Source organism: Mesitornis unicolor, unplaced genomic scaffold (assembly GCF_000695765.1).
Source record: "Mesitornis unicolor isolate BGI_N332 unplaced genomic scaffold, ASM69576v1 scaffold9134, whole genome shotgun sequence".
NCBI lineage: Eukaryota > Metazoa > Chordata > Aves > Mesitornithiformes > Mesitornithidae > Mesitornis > Mesitornis unicolor.
This window is the reverse complement of record NW_010178098.1, coordinates 1-17,109: the sequence shown is the minus strand read 5'-3', so window position 1 is coordinate 17,109 and position 17,109 is coordinate 1. Positions and strand designations below refer to the sequence as shown.

At 43.4% G+C, this 17,109-nt stretch overlaps 1 protein-coding gene across 1 annotated transcript; it reads left to right on the top strand.

Moving 5' to 3' along the window:
* The first annotated feature begins 565 nt into the window (after positions 1-565).
* On the top strand, positions 566-16,922 carry C8A (complement component 8, alpha polypeptide). The gene is made up of 10 exons (XM_010182331.1): positions 566-684; positions 2,547-2,643; positions 3,585-3,729; positions 4,807-4,951; positions 6,462-6,651; positions 8,149-8,349; positions 9,724-9,964; positions 13,984-14,112; positions 14,829-14,986; positions 16,662-16,922. Exons 1-10 carry the CDS (start codon positions 566-568, stop codon positions 16,920-16,922), a joined length of 1,686 nt encoding a protein of 561 aa, XP_010180633.1.
* The last annotated feature ends 187 nt before the right edge of the window (positions 16,923-17,109 follow it).

Sequence of the window (17,109 nt, the reverse complement as noted above, 5' to 3'; positions counted from 1 at the left end):
CCCAAAAGCCAGGTGATAACTCACATCATCTTTGGAGATGGGACACTGCCTTAAGGGGGATGGCAATGGGAAGAAGCTGAACTGCAATTTCCTTGATGTATCTGGAAAGTACATGTACCTCATAACTCAGTTTTATAATGATCTTTAATTTGCTGTACCGGGAAGCTTTTCCCTGGTCAGCAACCAGATGCACCAAAATTACAGTTAAGTCACTGTGGGAAATAAAATGAGTTTTCTTCTCCTTCCAATTAAAAGGAGGGTGCGGGCTGGACAACAAACACGCTGCTGCACTAGGACTTGGTTGACTTTAATGCGAAAACAGTTGCACAGTTTAATATATTCCCTTGCCAGAAAACTGGGAATTTGTTTCCAAAAGGGCAAAGGCCTCCGGGATGTGTCCTGATTCTCCGTGATTTCATCTGTGCCATCATCAATGATTTACCGCAGCGTTTTGGACTCCGGTGGGCTCTGAAGTTCTTCCAGCAGTGTTTGCCCCATGGCATCTTGAAGCCCAAAGCTTTTGTTTGGAGCTAACCTATAGGAAACATTTACATATGGAAAAACAATGCGGTGGAGCCCGTGTCAGCTTTTTCCTCTGGTTCTCTCCATATGCTCGCTGTCTTTAATTTTACATAAGGCCACGGCTACAGCACGCCTGGAGCTGGAGGCATGGCCTCCCCAGAGGTAAGTCTGTTCCCTCCCCAACTTTACATATAGAAATCATGGGCGAGACGGTCAGCCCATCAATTTTTGTCCTGACTTGAGGCATGTGCACACTGTGCTCTCTGCAAACAGCTACCAGGAAAAAAAGGGTTTTTTTTTAAATATTGGCACTTGTCCAAAGCCCAAGCTAGACACCATAATTCCTTCTTATATGAACTGTTTGCACAATGGCTTTTCTTTTGCAGATGACTATTAAGCCTTCTTAAACTTCCTTACCAATATTGCTATACTGGTTTTGGGCACTTGGACTGAATTCCGTATACAGGATGATTTACGAGTGAATATTTTGCATATTCCTTTTCATTTGGCAATGTGAAGTTAACCAAGTGCATGCAAATAACCTGATTTTCAAACCAAGCCAGATCCTCATACCTCAGTTATTTTCCTCTGAACAGTATTGTTAACCTACCCGAGTGTCATTTAGGCTTTGAAGGAAGGAAATAAACAAGTTACCTTTTTCTAAAGCTATAGTGTCATGATAGGAAAATGGTTGGATTTTTTTTTTCTACAGCTATTAATTTCAGGCTTGTTCTAAAGGCAAATATGATTTAGAAGGATCAAAAAAGGTATCAGTGATAATTGGAACGTGGAGACAAGGAGAAGGTGGAAAGGAAGAAAAAAAAAGTGGCAGTGATACACTTAATTATGAAGGCTTATTCCGATAATCCCTTTTGAAAATGAGCAAAGACGAGATTTTTGATGTTTGATGAACTTATCAAACAAGGCAGAATAATGAAGAGGTAAATGTAAAATCCAATCGAAGGTGAGCCAATTAAGTACTTTGTGAAGTGCTGAAGGATACAGCCCACAAATCCTCCTGTCAGAACGAAAAGGCATCAATACCTGCGTGTCCTCCAGCTCCATGTTTGTCTGCAGGCTCCTGTTGTTTTCCTGGAGAGACGCTGGGTTTTTTTATCTCACACACTGATCTGCATCCACAGGCTCCCTTGCTGAGCTGTTGTGGCTTTCATTTAGTAAATCTCTCTTCTACAGCCTCTGATGAATCCCCAATGTGCTCCATACCTCTGCTAATTATCAATATTTCTCTTTGGACCGCAGTCTCATAAGTAAAACAGTCTGCTCATTAGTTAATCACCAAAATAACAGCACTACTAATGTTTTGGCTCAGAATAACCCCTCAAAATGCATTGAAGGCTGTGGCAAAAGCAGAATTGTATTAGCACGCCACAGATTGCTCCTCAAGACAAAGAAATGCATTCTAGAAATAAAGATTGTGGGAGGAGGGACAGAAATAGAAATCATAACGACTGGGCTGGGAAGCAAGAGAAGTCTCTTCCTGCTGCTGTATAGTGCAGAGTCTGACCCACGGGCCATCACGATACAGTGCCCTTGCCATTTTCTGCTTTTATACTCTTCCTTTAGCTCACAACGGTGTAAAAAAAAATGAAACCAATAGATTTCAGAACAGAGCCAAGGTGTTCATGATGTGCTTCTGAGAAGAAAGCCAAAAAAAGCAGCCTTTCCTTAAAAACCTGTCTCTTCTCCACATTCCTTACTCAGTGTGTTTGGTCTTGTATATATGATTTACATATATTTTATTGCAATCTACCTATTGGAAGGGGCTAGGATCTCTTGGGAGAGCGGGAACCCTAAGACAAAATCCTCAGGTCCTGCACCTGCTGCCCCTGACCAATTCTGATGGCTTGGATGGAGCAGCTTGGGTAGTATGGCAACCCCTGCCGAGGGTCTGTCCCAGGTGGTGCCATCGTCCCTTTTTCTACAAAATAGGATCCTGGTGGAAAAAAATCTCCCTTATAACACAACTTCAAAGACCTTAGACCAGTATCTCTTCCCCTCCTTAGAAGAAGCAGCAGAGATGTTAATTCTCCAGCTCCTGTTGACTGTCAGCTGAGCCAGTGGTCAGAGTGGACTGATTGCTTTCCTTGCCAAGAGAAAAAAGTAAGCCTCTACTGTAATGTATTCATTTATCTTCAGATGTGTCTGTGATGAGGATGTACACACATTAATTATATATATTATACATATTCATCATTCTGAAGCATCCAGTAAACTCATCCAAATATGATGGAGATGCTCCTCTGCTAGAGAAGCTCGCTCTTACCCTGGTGTAAACTGGGGATTAAATTCGTTTAAGGCAGCAGAACAGCAAAAGGCAAAATCAAGGTAAATGGTGGAAGAATCAGGCCAGAATATTTGCCCAAGACTTTCTTCTTTTTCTGTCTCAGATTTAATTAAGTATCCCCTGATTCTTATTGCAAATATCCCAATGAAAAGAAATTAAAAGCAGCCTTCATTTATCAGCTCCTGTTCTCAGTTTTTTATATCATTTCACATATGTCTTCATAATTCAAACATTTATTTTCAAATACCTGACATAATTTTGCTTTCTACTGAGTTTATATCCCTGCATTTTTTTGTTCCTATGCTTATAATCAGTAAATGTTTTGGCTCTTCTCTCTTTCCATTTCTCTTTTCTTCCTAGTTTAAAGAGCACCAATCCTCATTAATAATCCATCAGAAATGTTGCAGGATCAGTGTTGTAATTAGTGTCTGTCCATCTGAGCCTGTTACATTCCAGGACACAAAATATAACTGGAAAAAAAATCCATATTATTTCCAAGGTATGAAATAAGGAAGATATCTTTAAAAATTGTAATTCTAGACCCTCCTAAAATTCACCTGTATGAACTTAGAGCAAATCTCCTGAGCTACCACCTCTCTTGACTCTCCTTCTCCATTTATCAAGTGCAAAGTGTGTGGACTACACAGAAAAATAGCAATGAAGATAAAAAGCGACAGGTTTAATTGCTTTATAGCCCACGGATGTGATGTTTCTGGGAGACACAGGTGAGGTGTTGGCAGTGGTTTTCTCTCTTCAGCACCGGTACCGCAGGCTGGTGCAGCCGGCACAGTTCCTGGGGCAGCGATGTGCAGGGCACCTCTGGGACGAGCAAGCTTGCCATGCTGGGGTGACCTGTGCTGGAGCCACTGGCTGCGGGAAGGACTTTCAGTGTGAAGAAACGGGTGAGTGAACTGGGCACAACCTCCTGCCAAAGAGGTTTCAGTCCTGGCTGGACATACCTGGGATGATTTCAGTCCCCTGCCATGAGCATAGCCGAAATGCACTCAGCCCAGCCATCAGGATGGTGAGTCGGTGCAAGAAAAAGCAGGAAGTTTCTCCATCTTTGGTTTTTCCCCCCACTTTTACAGAAATCCGTTCATGTTACACTCAGATTTGGATAGTAAAGAAGGCTGTGTGACATGGAAAAGGTTAATTTTTCAGTAGAGCAGAGTAGAAATATTCTGCTCCAACTGCTGTGCTACACGCTCAGATGCTATGGGCACCAACGCTCCCACAATGCAAAAGACACAGTTCAATCATGACTCCAACAAGCAATCTGTTGGGGTGATTTATTTATTTTTAGCCATCCCCAGCTCTGACAATTGGGCTATAACGTGGCTGGTCTCTGAAAGTCTGGCTAGCCTTGACAGACTTTTGTTTTTACACAAATGGCTCAAACTCCCATCTTGAGCATTTGGTGAAAATCCTGTTAAAATTTACAACTGTGACCAGCTCATCAGGTGGAGCAGGTCACCATTGCTCTGTAGAGGCAAATGCACTGATTCCTGGCATGAATATAATCTCAAGGCTTTCTCCTCACTCTCAGAAGCAGAAACACTTTTCAAGTTGCCCTTCTTGCAAGCATCCATTCTTGAGCCATAATTGCAATAAACTCCCCAAACACCTCCTGCAAGGGAAGAGGAAAAACTGCACTTTGACCAGACAGAGCTGACTTCCCTAAGCCAAGCAGCTTCCCTTCCAAAAGCGTGATGGCAGATAATAAAATAAGTTAATAAAATCAGGCCAGTGAGGTGACCTCTACTTGATGCCATCCCATGGGAGCCCAAGGAGGCAGCTGGCTTGGACTCCAAGCTAAGTTCACCCCAGGTTGCAAAACAAAATATCCCTTCCAAGGAGCTGGGAAAAGCAAGATCCCAATGGAAGAGACTTCTTGTGTCCCTGAGATATGGGTGGAAAACAACACAACCAGTGCAAGGTGTCAAGAAGGTTTTCTGAAGGGCTGTACCTGTGCACTTTAGGTCGCTGTATTAAACGACATCTTGTGTGCAATGGCGAGCCAGACTGCAGAGATGGGTCTGATGAGGATAACTGTGAGGACAAAGATATTGAAAGCCCTTGTGAACATCTGTTCCCAATCCCGGGGTCTGAAAAAGCAGCCCAAGGGTGAGTAATTAATCAATAGCTGCTACTCTCACAATCAAACCAGGATTATGGCTTTTTATATTGCTCTTCTTTAGTAATAGCAGTGCTCCATGAATTGATGAGGTGCTGTACAAAACCCAAATCAGAGCTACTGTCCCACTCAACCATGGGAAGCCATGAGGGAGGCAGGAGGTCATCCCAGCTTTTATTTCAAATCTTGACCCAAATTTACTATCTGACCTTGGTCTCTGTCAGGCACTCTGTACTTGTGAGTCCCCTTTGTATACTCACGTAAAAACAAGTCCAGTTATCTTACAACTTTCTCCAGTTGATAAAAGCAATATATTAAATGGAGATGCAGCACCCTGGTGACTTTCATCCTTAAGGACAAGATTTAACTCCAGGATTTAGGACTTCACAGCACAGATTCAAGGCACGGAGCCTGAGCTCCACACGAATACATGCAAGTTAAATACGCCTGCCATTATAAAGTTTCACTATGTTTAGCTCCAAATTTTGGTTAGGTAATAGATGGAAAAGAGGAATCCAGAATAAGCGTAAAGGCAAATTGTCTGTTGTGATATTTTTGTTTTAAATCTTATGTTTTAACCAAGATAGTGCTTAGTTTCACTTGGAGACCATGGGCTACACTGTAAGGATGTAGTCACCCATCAGACAACTTTCCCATCAGCTCGACCCAATGCTCTCTGGAGTCCATGAGATAAATGTCTCTCTGGCCCAGGACCAGGAGAGTCCACCAAAAACTTTTCAAGACATATATTAATTTTCACCAAGCACCCCATTTAATACAGCTCTGTGATATGTTTCTCCCACAGAGCACACAAAAGCAAGAGCATTTTACCATCATAAAGTCATAAAGACAATTTCCTGTTGTGAGGAGCAATGCTGCTGCCTAGTTTGAATCGTACTTTCATCTGGGGCCATGAGATGACAGGAATTATTAAGGACCAGGCAGGATTTTGGAGGGCAGCAGCTGTGATGGCTGGAGAGGAGGAAGAAAGCGTTGTAAGGAAATAATAAGTGAGAGACTTGGCAAAGCACAAGCTGACTGCACATCTAGGGAGGGTGCTAATTCCCCTGAGAAACGGGACCATTATTAAAAGGAAGGTGATGAAATTAAGATAGAAAACAATTACAGGGAAACGCTTTGTGACAGTGAGATGCATTAGGCTGCAAGAGACTCACAGAGAACCTGGAGGAATTCCAGGGCTTCGGGACTTTCATAACTGTCACTCATTGAGAGGGCCTGGACAATTTAACTGATTTCCTCCATTTCTAGTGTATGAGTTTAAAAGAGTGTCTTAGAAATAAAATGGTTGGTTGTCTCCTGTTAGCTTTGGGAAGGAGAGAGAGAGGAGAACAGACTCAAATCTTTTATTTTAGGTGCTGTCCAAATTCAGAGTCAGAGACAGATAACGTATAAAGTCAGGAGAACAGAAACAGTGATGGAGACTGTCGGGGAAATAAAACAGGAGCTATGGATAATTTCTGAATTATATTTCTGTCCAAGATACAATATCCTAACACAGGAAGAGAGCCAGTATGTGTACGATCCTAATTTTTCTGGAGGCAGCTGTGAATACGTCTACAACGGCGAGTGGCGGGAGCTGAAGTACGACGCTGCATGTGAGCACCTGTACTACGGAGATGACGAGAAGTATTTCCGCAAACCTTACAACTTTCACATATACCAGTTCCTAGTAAGTACGTTGGGTGGTCAAACTTAGCAATGTTTTTCCCAGCTAAAAGCCTAACTTCCTATGAAGATATTATGTCCATTTTATCATTCACTATAGGTTGTCTTTCAAGGTACTCTAGCTGTCCCTAAGACAACAGGCAATTGATGACATAAATGCTGTTTTACAGCACATCAAGGAACTAACATGCTTTATCACCCAGGCATCCCGACTGCTTACTCTGACCTAGTCAGAGCCAAGAGAAATGAGTTTTCTCTAAATCTTGCTATTAATGAGCAGTAGAGCTTGCACAGGCCACTTGCCTCTCTAGGGATGAAGTTGGCCATGTGTAAAACGGGAGGAGTGCTACCAGTTCAATCTTTGAAAGCATTTTAACTCTATAGCATGGCTACACGGGACATAAATCCAAGTTCTGCGTGAGACAGAGATCCTGAAAACCATCACCATGTATCACAACGCCTGTACTCTGGAGGGTCACATGTGATGTTGGAGACTGAACTAAATAGAGCAGGGATTCAACCTGGGTCTCCCATGTCGTAAGTAGGTGCCTTGGCCACATTCTCAAACATTTATCATGCTTTTTGACATGAATAAATGAAAACACATTATTGCAGGAGAATATTACAGCCACAGGTTTAATGCAAGTGGCTTTTATGCCCTCTCAGCAATCAGAATCCCCTGTGCTCATTAGTCCCCGGTTTGAACCCAGACAGACTCACCACATGGGCCACATTTTCTTCTCCCCTCGGAGGACATCTGCACCATGATCAGGCACTGAGGGACGCTTGAACATGTCCCATATGCATCTTGACTTAGGAGCTTCTACCTACCGGGGTCTAGGCAGTCACTGACAGTGATGTGAGAGATTTTTCTTTTCAACGCTGGTAATTTAGCTGGCTTTTTCTAAAGATGGCAAATGGCACAGCCCAAATCCAGCAAGGCTGCTCATTTCCACATGCCAGCAAAGTAGAGCTGTCAAGGAAAAGGTCACTTTTCTGAAACACAGGCAAAACAATGTTTATTTTCTAGTGTTGCCATTGCTAGTGGCTGGATCAGTGCTGCTGATTTTTTTCCTAAATAAATTCATCCAGAAGCAGGCTGGAGAAACAACAACAACAAAAAAATCACTCCAAGTGGTTGGGATTTGGCAGAGCTGTAAGGAACTGGAAGGAGGGGTTGATGATGAGAAGTGTCAAGGTAGCTTAACAGGCACCATTACCAGCTCTGCTCGTAATGGTACTGCTTTTAGTACTAAACACAAACCTTTCCCCTGCCTGGAGATGCATGGAGCCAAATGCACAGCTTAATCTGCATTTCTCACATATTTCCAAATGAAATGGCATGTGACTAAAGTCTTTATTCCACATTCATTGAAGTCAGTGTCGGTGCTGTCGGGAGCATCACGGGCTTCCGTGGAGATACAATCAGCTCCTTAAAGAAAGAGAGATTACAAAGGAAAGGAAGTACCTGAAAAATTAACATCTGCTCTTTTCACTTTAGGCTCATGCTGATTCTGGGTTCACTTTTGAGTTTTATGATGATTCAAAGGATCTGCTTGATGCCCTTAAAAGTGATAAATCCAAAACACAAAGCTTTACCATTGGAATTGGGCCTAAAGAACCAGCTTTCCAGTTAAACTTGGGCTTCACTTTATCACGTGGCAAAGGATCCCTGAAGAACTTCACGCAATACACTGCAAAGGTAAAAAGAGAAATAAAATCAATTATGCATATGCTCCAGTTGTGTCATCTGTGCATCGTATGGTCTGGCTGCAACGTACGTCAGTTTGTTCTCTCAATCGCATTTTTTAACACATAGTAATTGTACCTTAATTTGTTCGTGTAATTGCAAATGTATGATCGTTAGTAATCCTGTTTGTTGTTCTTATTACATTTTAGCAAACAGGGAGTGGGAATAAAATTGAATTACGAAGTACCACAATGCGTCATCTCACTCCATCCTGTTTCACGGCTACATTAAGCAAATAAATAACAAAATGCTTAAAGTGATGATGAGGGAGGAGGAAATCTCAAGATGTTGATCAAAACAGTAGTCCTCAAGGAATGACCTCTGGTAGCAAATACATCTTGTTTGAATTAATACAACCTGCCTTATGATGGGCAAATATGCTACTTTTTACAGGAGGTTAAAATACCACACTGAAAACAAAAGAATACCAGGTAATAGGATGTATTTCTTCCAGTGGGTTTACATCATGGGCTACCTGTGATGATCTCTTTCCAATCTAATGACACAAATGCTGATATTTCCCTCATTTACCCTGCCCCAACTCCACTTTTCTCATGGCTGCTGACAGAAAACAATAAAGAATTACTTTGATGGTGTTCTGAGTCGAAATGTCCTTAAAAACTGTTGGAAATGGGCACCATTATAGTATTTACTGTGCCCTTGTCTAGACTTGCACAATGTTTGCAGCTAAACGATGATCAGTTATTGAGGAATCATTTAAAGGGCTGTCCTAGTTGCACTGCAGCCTTCCTTGTCCAGGGCAATGGCCAACCTAGAAGAGGAGTCATGGATCTTGCCCTCATCAGCACCTTCCTGGCCACAGTATCCCCCCACAGCCAGGCTGAGCTGGGCTTGCCATGAGCCCTCATCCTGCATCACTAGTCAAGGCCGTGAAAAAAGCAAAAGGGAATAAACAGTGTGGAAAGGAAACTAGAAAAAAGAAACAGCAGAAATGGAGGATGGAGGGGAATCGTGTGGAGACCAATTCTGATCGTATTCACACATCAATAACAAAAAACCCAACCCACAGCATACAAACCCATGGCTTTGTCCGTCATCTCATAGAGCACACAAGAAAGACACACCGTAAAAAAGAATTACCACTGATTTCATTTAAACCTGGCCTCGTTCTCATGCCTTCAACATACACTGAGAGTCAGACATTTAGGCTTTCCTCTGCAAACCTAAAGACTAGAAATGACCTTTTAAAAAAAAATTACTATTGAGTGGCAACTCCTCTTTTCTTTACTTGCAGGACATTGGATTCATTAGAGGTGCAACGAAGGTAAAAATTACTATTGAGTGGCAACTCCTCTTTACTTGCAGGACGTTGGATTCATTAGAGGTGCGACGAAGGTGCAGACGGCCCGTTTCAAGATGAGAAGGGACAACATTGTTTTGGATGAAGATGTGCTGCTCTCCCTGCGGGAGCTTCCAGACACCTACAACTATGGCATGTATGCCAAATTCATCAATGATTACGGCACCCACTTCATGACATCTGGCACCATGGGAGGCGTTTTTGAGTACATCCTTGTCATTAACAAGGAGGAAATGAGAAGAAAAGGTTAGAAAACAAGAAGATATTTTCTGTTCACAACTTTCTGCTCTAGATCAGGCATTTCCAACCTGAAATTCATGACCATGGGGTACGACCAAGTCCACCGGGGTAATTCATCTGGCTCTAGCTGCTCCCCACAGCCATCATCTCCCTGGGTGCTTGTAGGGTGGGTGCTCATGGGCACCTCTTTGCTGAGCTGGCTGGCCCGTCCCAGCACGTGAGAGACACATACATGTCACAAGCCCAAACTAACACAGTGGGAGGTGGGCTAGGGGTGTCTGTACGTTGCTCACAAGATGGATGTACTATTGGCCATATAGCAGGGGATAAGATTGAGTGTCACAAAATGTGCTTCCCGATCTACTTTCAGAAGAATCTGTGTGAGATTTTGGTTGTTCAGGAAGGAACTTGAGCATCTTTTTCTCCCTTTCTTTCAGTGTCATGCGCTAGATTTCTCTAAACATCTCCTATTTCTGGCAGTCTTTGTCCTGGCCATTCTTATGACTGCTCAAGGACTGCACATTCATCCGAAGTGAAGAATGATGAGGTTTTAGCCTCTGAGTAGTGAGGGTTTCAATTTTATGTAAATGGAAATAATGCACTGCATTTGGCAATACCTCCACGGCTTTACTCAGGTTACCATGAAGACTAACAGACCTCTACTAGCTTCGGTTCCCAACAAAATTGAGTGTATGAGGTTGGAGAGCCATACTTCTAAATCCCAGTTACCTAAAATATCCACTGCAGATGTCTAGAGCACACAAATAACCATTACTGGCAAGCCAAAGAAAAACATTTTTCCTAATCAAAAACATAAGATGCAGAACAATAACGTGGTACTTTAGCATGTTAACCAGATTGTCAACTTTTGCAAAGGTGTTGACAATGCAATACATCCCACCCTCCCTAAGGACCATCACTCCGCTCTGCTGAGGGTAATGCTGCCTTGGGAACTCCAGGCTGGCCCCTTACACAAAAGAAAATTGTGATCTCGGACAACAGATGTAAATTGCTGCAGTTGGTGCAAATTGCTGTAATTCCATTAATTGCATTAATTTCTATGGTTCTGCCCCAAATTCTGCCTCTGGGCTGAAATGATTTTGTACCATCAGCACTAGGATAACTGTGCATTCCATATTGAGTGTTAACCATGCAAATTTTTCCACAAGAAATTACCAATTGAGAGAATTTTCATCAAGTCCTGAACTAGTAATGTTTGGAAACACAATGCCTCTTCAAATCATTTATTCACTTTGAAGAGTGAGAGACATAGAAGTGAACAAGATCTTGGCAAGCAAGTCTTCAGGAAGCAGACTGCCAATTTCAGAGGAAGAATGAGTCAAGAGCATGTGGAGGGAGACTATCATTTTGCTTTATCTTGTGCTTGCTGTGTATGTAAGGAAGAGATTTACTGCTACGAGATGCCTTATCTTAGGAAAGAAGGATGTTGCAGTTCAACAAAAGACAAAAATGTGCCCCAGCAGAGATGGAGTTTTCAGTCTAATGTGGCATGCTTCTGTAATTTTCATCTAACTCAGGCTCTGCTAGAAAGTCCTCATTCACCAAGTCAGCAATGCTCTGCGTCACACAGCACAGACCCAGAAGGACCCACCTGCAGTGGCTGATATGCCACCATATAAAAGCATTAAGTAAAAACCTCAGATTTTTCTAATGGTGATCACAGCCACGCTTGAAGGCTGTGTTTGCAAGAGGATTATCCACCTTCCCTGAGGAATGGTCAGGATCACGATATAAGCACTGAAGTCTTAAAATTAGAGCTTCATAAGATGAGTTTGAAGCTCTGCAGATGCCTGCAGATGTACTGCTGAGTCTCCGCAGGGCTGAGCAGTATGGCACCTGCTTTAGATCAACCACTGCATCCTGAGAGCCCCCCCAGCCCATCAGGCTATGTGTTAAATGCTCTGGAAGAGAAAACACTCCTTTTTTTTAATAGACCTAAATGTCCAGAAAGAAAGGATCACTAGGCTGAGGCCTCCCTAAATGAGAGACGGCTTGGGTGGTCACTGCTCATCCAGCTAGGCATAGGCATAAGCTGGACTTCAAAAACCTAGAAAATCTGGATTTTGAAAATGCACTCACTTTCTGGGTTTAGATACTCAGGAATAGACCACAGCTCAGCAGTGCAGAGCTTATGACTGCAATTTTGCTGCCAGACCCATTTCAAGCTTTCAGGCAGCAAGGGCTTCTATGGATGTGGTCATGAGTGAAATAAATACATATGTTAGAACGAGGTCCCTCGTTGCTCTGCCATCAATATTTTTCATTACTTGTTTTTAAAATAGATTGTTATGGTTCTATTATTTAGCAGAAAACAGTATAATGTGTTCACACATTACAAGAACATTTATGGGAGAAACATTATGCGCAGAGTAAATTAGAAAGAGTCTTCATATATTCTGATGAATTTAAAATGCAGCAGTAAATCTTATCACTCGAGCACATTTAACTATCGCAAATTATATCAGATAAAAAAAACTATCAGGGCTCCCCTCCTCAAGTGCCAATATTTTCTGTGGCCACCCTTTTGCAATGATAACCACTTTTCATTTATCAAGACCCGATCTCGCTGCAACCAATAGCGAATTGTATTGACAGACCCTTGCTGAACGTAATTACTCAATGGGAACCATGGCGAATCAATTAATCAGGGTGTTCCTCAAGTTTAATTTTATGGCACTCCAACACCAAGATAAGCAATCACTCATGTTGCTTTGGGTGAATGAACTTTACCCACTGTGTTTACAACTGTTGAGCAGTTTAGTGCAAGTAATTGAGTGCTACACATTTAATCTTTCTCAAGGGCCCCATTTTGGAGTGGGATGTGATTCCCCCTGAAGTCCTGAGCATGCTCCAGCTCTCACCAGTTTGAATCCAGGCCGTGTGGCCCCTTCTTTGGGATGCTGAGCACCTCCGCCTGCTGGGACTCACCAAGCCAAGATCCATGTCCCGTGTGGTTCCAACCAGCCTCTCCCACAGGATGTGCAGAAAGGAGCAAAACCAGAGCATTTTACCAGTATTTTAAACACGAGTAAGATGAAGCGATGCTTCCTGATGCTGGGGCAAGGCAGTTCACAAACGATGCTCTGGGCTGGGGCTGGGCTGGAGGTTCAATCTTCAGCCCGTTAAGCTCTGCTGCACAAATCCCGCCGACCTCTGTGCCTCCCTTTCAATACCATGGTATCGATCGCCGGGCTGCTTTGTAAAACACTTTAAGGCCCTCTGACAAAAAGAGCAATATAAAAGTTACCTATGACTTACAATACCTGTATTTATTGGAATCAATGGATTTTTTAACTACTACAGAAGACGGCCTTATATTTGCAGTACACTGAAGTGTGTACATAAAGCCAGACCATATGAAATATGCGCATTGCTTACCTTGGTGAAACCACCTCATTAGTTCACTTCTCCCCTTTGCAGTCTCTTCATGGCTCTCCAGTTACATATTTCCGTGATGTATGTGGCGGTGCTGGCAGCAGCAGCCCAGCAGCAGGCAGGCAGGCTTTGGCAGCTCTCAGCACACAGACCTTGTGCGAGTCGCTTCTTAAGGATGCTACTTAACCTGTTAATACATGGGTCAGAGCCTGAGTTTAGGAAAATTAGCGAGGATCTATTGATTTCAGCTGCTGCTCCTAGCTTTGTCCTGTATGAGTAAGTTTGTTAAAAGAAAAAAAAAATCTTTTAAAATAAATAGACAAAATGAGGCAACACATGCTTGAAACCTTGTGTTAAGATCTTTACTTTCTTCTAATACTTTGTAAGGGAACAGTTTTACACTAAGGACATTTCCCCTTTCACCTATTATGTGATAAATCCAATGTACCCCAATTAAATGTTGGCTTTGCCGCTGCAAGACTAAAGGCTGAACAGCTTTTGACTCTGAAAAACGGGCCATGCAAATAATCGAATATCGTCTTCATTGATAGAAAATAAAAGTAGGAAAATGAACATCCTTCCACTCAGCATCAGTCACTGATTTTACTGGTTTCCCTTCTGTTTTACAGACATCAGCGCTGAGGAGATAAGTGCCTGTGTTGGCCAGTCACTCGGCCTTACAGTCAGCGAGAGTAAACTGCATTTGAAAGCATCGGTGTCATCCTCCAACTGTGAAAAGAGAGGATTTCTGAGAACTGGTACGATAGCAGGGCAGATTACTCTTACAATATCTTGCATTACTTCTTTTGGTCACTTGGGCATGGAGATGCAAGTAGGGACCCACAAGGGTACAAAGAAGGGAGCTCAGGGGCCATCCCCAGCCATGGCTCAGGCCCAATCATGGCACCAAAGTGACTTAGGGTCCAACTCTCCAGGAGTACCAATTGCTCTTGGAATAGCAGGAATTAAAAGAGTTAGAGTTAGTTAACCTGAATTAGAAACGTGCATAAACAGAGGTAGTGAGTGTTATGGCTATAGGCCTTACAGTCATAACACACTGGGCATAGATGACAAGGATCAACATGGCAGCTATTAAAGAAGTCAAAAACAAGTACAAAAAACGCACAAAGAGGCTGGGAAGCTCCAGATTTGTAAACCACTTTTAACCAGCTATAGACAGCATGATCTGCTGCCCAGATGCTCTCTATAAACAAAGGCTGGAGACATGCAGGCTCTTCAGGTCCTACCAGCTCTGAGCATTTGTGATGCTCAGCTCATCATGGGCCACCTTGTGATAACACGGCAGGGCTCACCCTGCGAGTAGGGGACGCTGAGCTCCCATTGATTTCCAGAGGCAGCATCACTGCTGCTCGCTGATAGCCCCTTGCGTGATTGACCTCACCTCCATTAAGCGGTTTCTAGTGTCTGTGTGGGAACAGCAACTAAATAATACAGGTGTAATTCAACTTTTCAGATGCTGAGAGCAACAGTGCAGTTGTAGAAGATATTATTCCCCGGATTAGAGGTGGAGATGCCAGTTACAGCGGAGGGCTCTTAAACAGTTGGGATGGCAATATGTATCGTCGCTGGGGAAGGTCATTAAAATATAATCCTGCTGTTATTGATTTTGAGGTAAGGCTTTTCTGCAGTTGAAGAAACTCTGCCGCTATAAGGAATGAAAGTGTAGTCGAGCAAAACATTTCGTATTTTTATTGTGATCCCATCACAGAACAAGATTAAATGTAATGGGCCACTGATCTGGTAACCTCTTATTCATTTCACAATGGGGAGTACATCTCCCACCGACTGCATCCGCAGGGAGGCAGACAAGGAGCTTAATGCTGGATTAGTGCCGAGTTACGTTTTTGATGTGTCCCCAAACAGCTTCCCGATGAATGGCTCTCTGCAGTTGCATTCATCTCTATTATTCTCCCTGACGTCGCCTGCCCTCCTGTGTAAGCAGGGGACTCACAGGGGGCTGGGGAAGGGGTCTCGTCACTCCAGTAAAGGCTCTGAGTAGACCCCTCTCTGCCTTTTACCTGCCTCAGAGCTGCACTGGCCACACCTAACCTCTGCAGACCATGGTGGTATTGCTGTGTGTCCTTCCAGGAGTTTTCAGAGCAGGGGGCTCCTGGCTGCTTTGTCAGGTGGGTCCTGTCTCTCTCCATGCTCCACAAATAGGGGCTTGGCAGCCTGATAACGTACCTGATAACGTAGAAGCACTTTCAGCTCCAGCTGAAGGCATGCTGCAGGTTATTCACCTTTCTGCACGAGTTCCCATCAATTCGGGGCAAAATTTATTGCAGTTTTCCAGTAAACCATGTGCTGACCTCACTGTTGGCTGCTCTGGAGCTCAGCAGTCACTGTGCAACCAGAGCTGCTGATAAGTGCTCATGGCCACTTCAGCAGCTCTTATCTGTAGCTCACTCTCATTTGTTAAACAGCCTTGTGCAAATTTGCCTAAGAGCTCTTCCCAAAACCCAGCTGAGCCTTCCCATGAGTTGTTCTCAGGGCACCTTGTGCAATGAGATGATGCCCAGCTCTTCTCTGGGAGTAGTTTCCACCAATTCCCAGCCAGAACACGCAGCGTTTGCACAGATGTACGGACGGACAAACATAAATACTTGTCCTTGGCCCGGCCTTGAGCTTTTAGATTTAATATTCAGTTGAGTATTAATATTCAGTTGGGCATTGATATTCAGTTGGGCAAGTTATAATTACAGTTGCCCACAATGGGCTATTTTTGCTGAATGGTGTATAAGAACTGGATTTTGGCACTGGAAATACTATTAGCTTGTTATAGTCTTAAAGCTGTGGATGGCTTAATAGTATTTCACTGCACCAAAGGCTAAAATATAGGTAGGTAAAATTCTCTCTGTGTTTACTGGATGGTCACTGTTAGTGGTAGGTTAGCACTGAGTTTTGATTATACGTACTGTCCAAAGCTCTTATCAAAACATTTTTGTTCCAAAAGGCAAAATGTATACAAGGATTCCTGAAATCATGACAGCATTAAGAAATCAGTCAAAAAATGGGCTTACCAGGGTGTTTTAAGTTACCATTTGAATCCAGTCTGAAGCTTCAAAGCATGTCCAGAAAAGGCAGTCCCACACAAACCTCTAAGATGAGGATGCTTTTGGAGTGGTGGTTTCTCACTGGGGCCTATCAGTCATGGGAAGGCATTTGCATGATGTATATGGAGCTGTCAAGGAAGACAAGTGAGTTGTTTTCTGACCGTGGGGTGGTAGCATCTCCATTTATGCCCACCTGAAATTGTCTCCACGCTATCCATCTCCATCCCACATAGCTGCAGCCCATCCACGAAATCCTCCACAGAACCAACCTGGGCAACATGGAAATGAAACGGCAAAACCTGAAACGGGCTTTGGACGATTACCTGTTGGAGTTCAATGCCTGCCGCTGTGGACCGTGCCAGAACAACGGTGAACCCATTTTGGTGGGAGACACGTGTTTCTGCCAGTGTCGGACGGGCTATGGAGGCCCTGCCTGCGAACAGACTGAGCGCCGAGGTAAGACCTTGGTGTGCACTCACAGCAAGGGAGGGTGAAAGGTGGCAAAGGGTCAGAGGCTTCCCCTCCATGTGGTTACCCAACAGCTCTCTGCATCCATGCATCCATCAAGCCTTCGCTTCTGCACTGCTTTTGCTGCTACACTAGCCTAAGCTGCCCTGCCAGAGACTTAAATTAGCAGCTTTGGTGATTATATATACAAAATATTCTATCATATAATAATAT

Coding starts and splice junctions, on each gene's coding strand:
- C8A (XM_010182331.1), top strand. CDS start 566: ATGCGGTGGAGCCCGTGTCAGCTTTTTCCTCTGGTTCTCTCCATATGC. Junction 14,113..14,828: donor GAGAGGATTTCTGAGAACTG/GTACGATAGCAG, acceptor TCAACTTTTCAG/ATGCTGAGAGCAACAGTGCA. Junction 14,987..16,661: donor CTGCTGTTATTGATTTTGAG/GTAAGGCTTTTC, acceptor CATCCCACATAG/CTGCAGCCCATCCACGAAAT.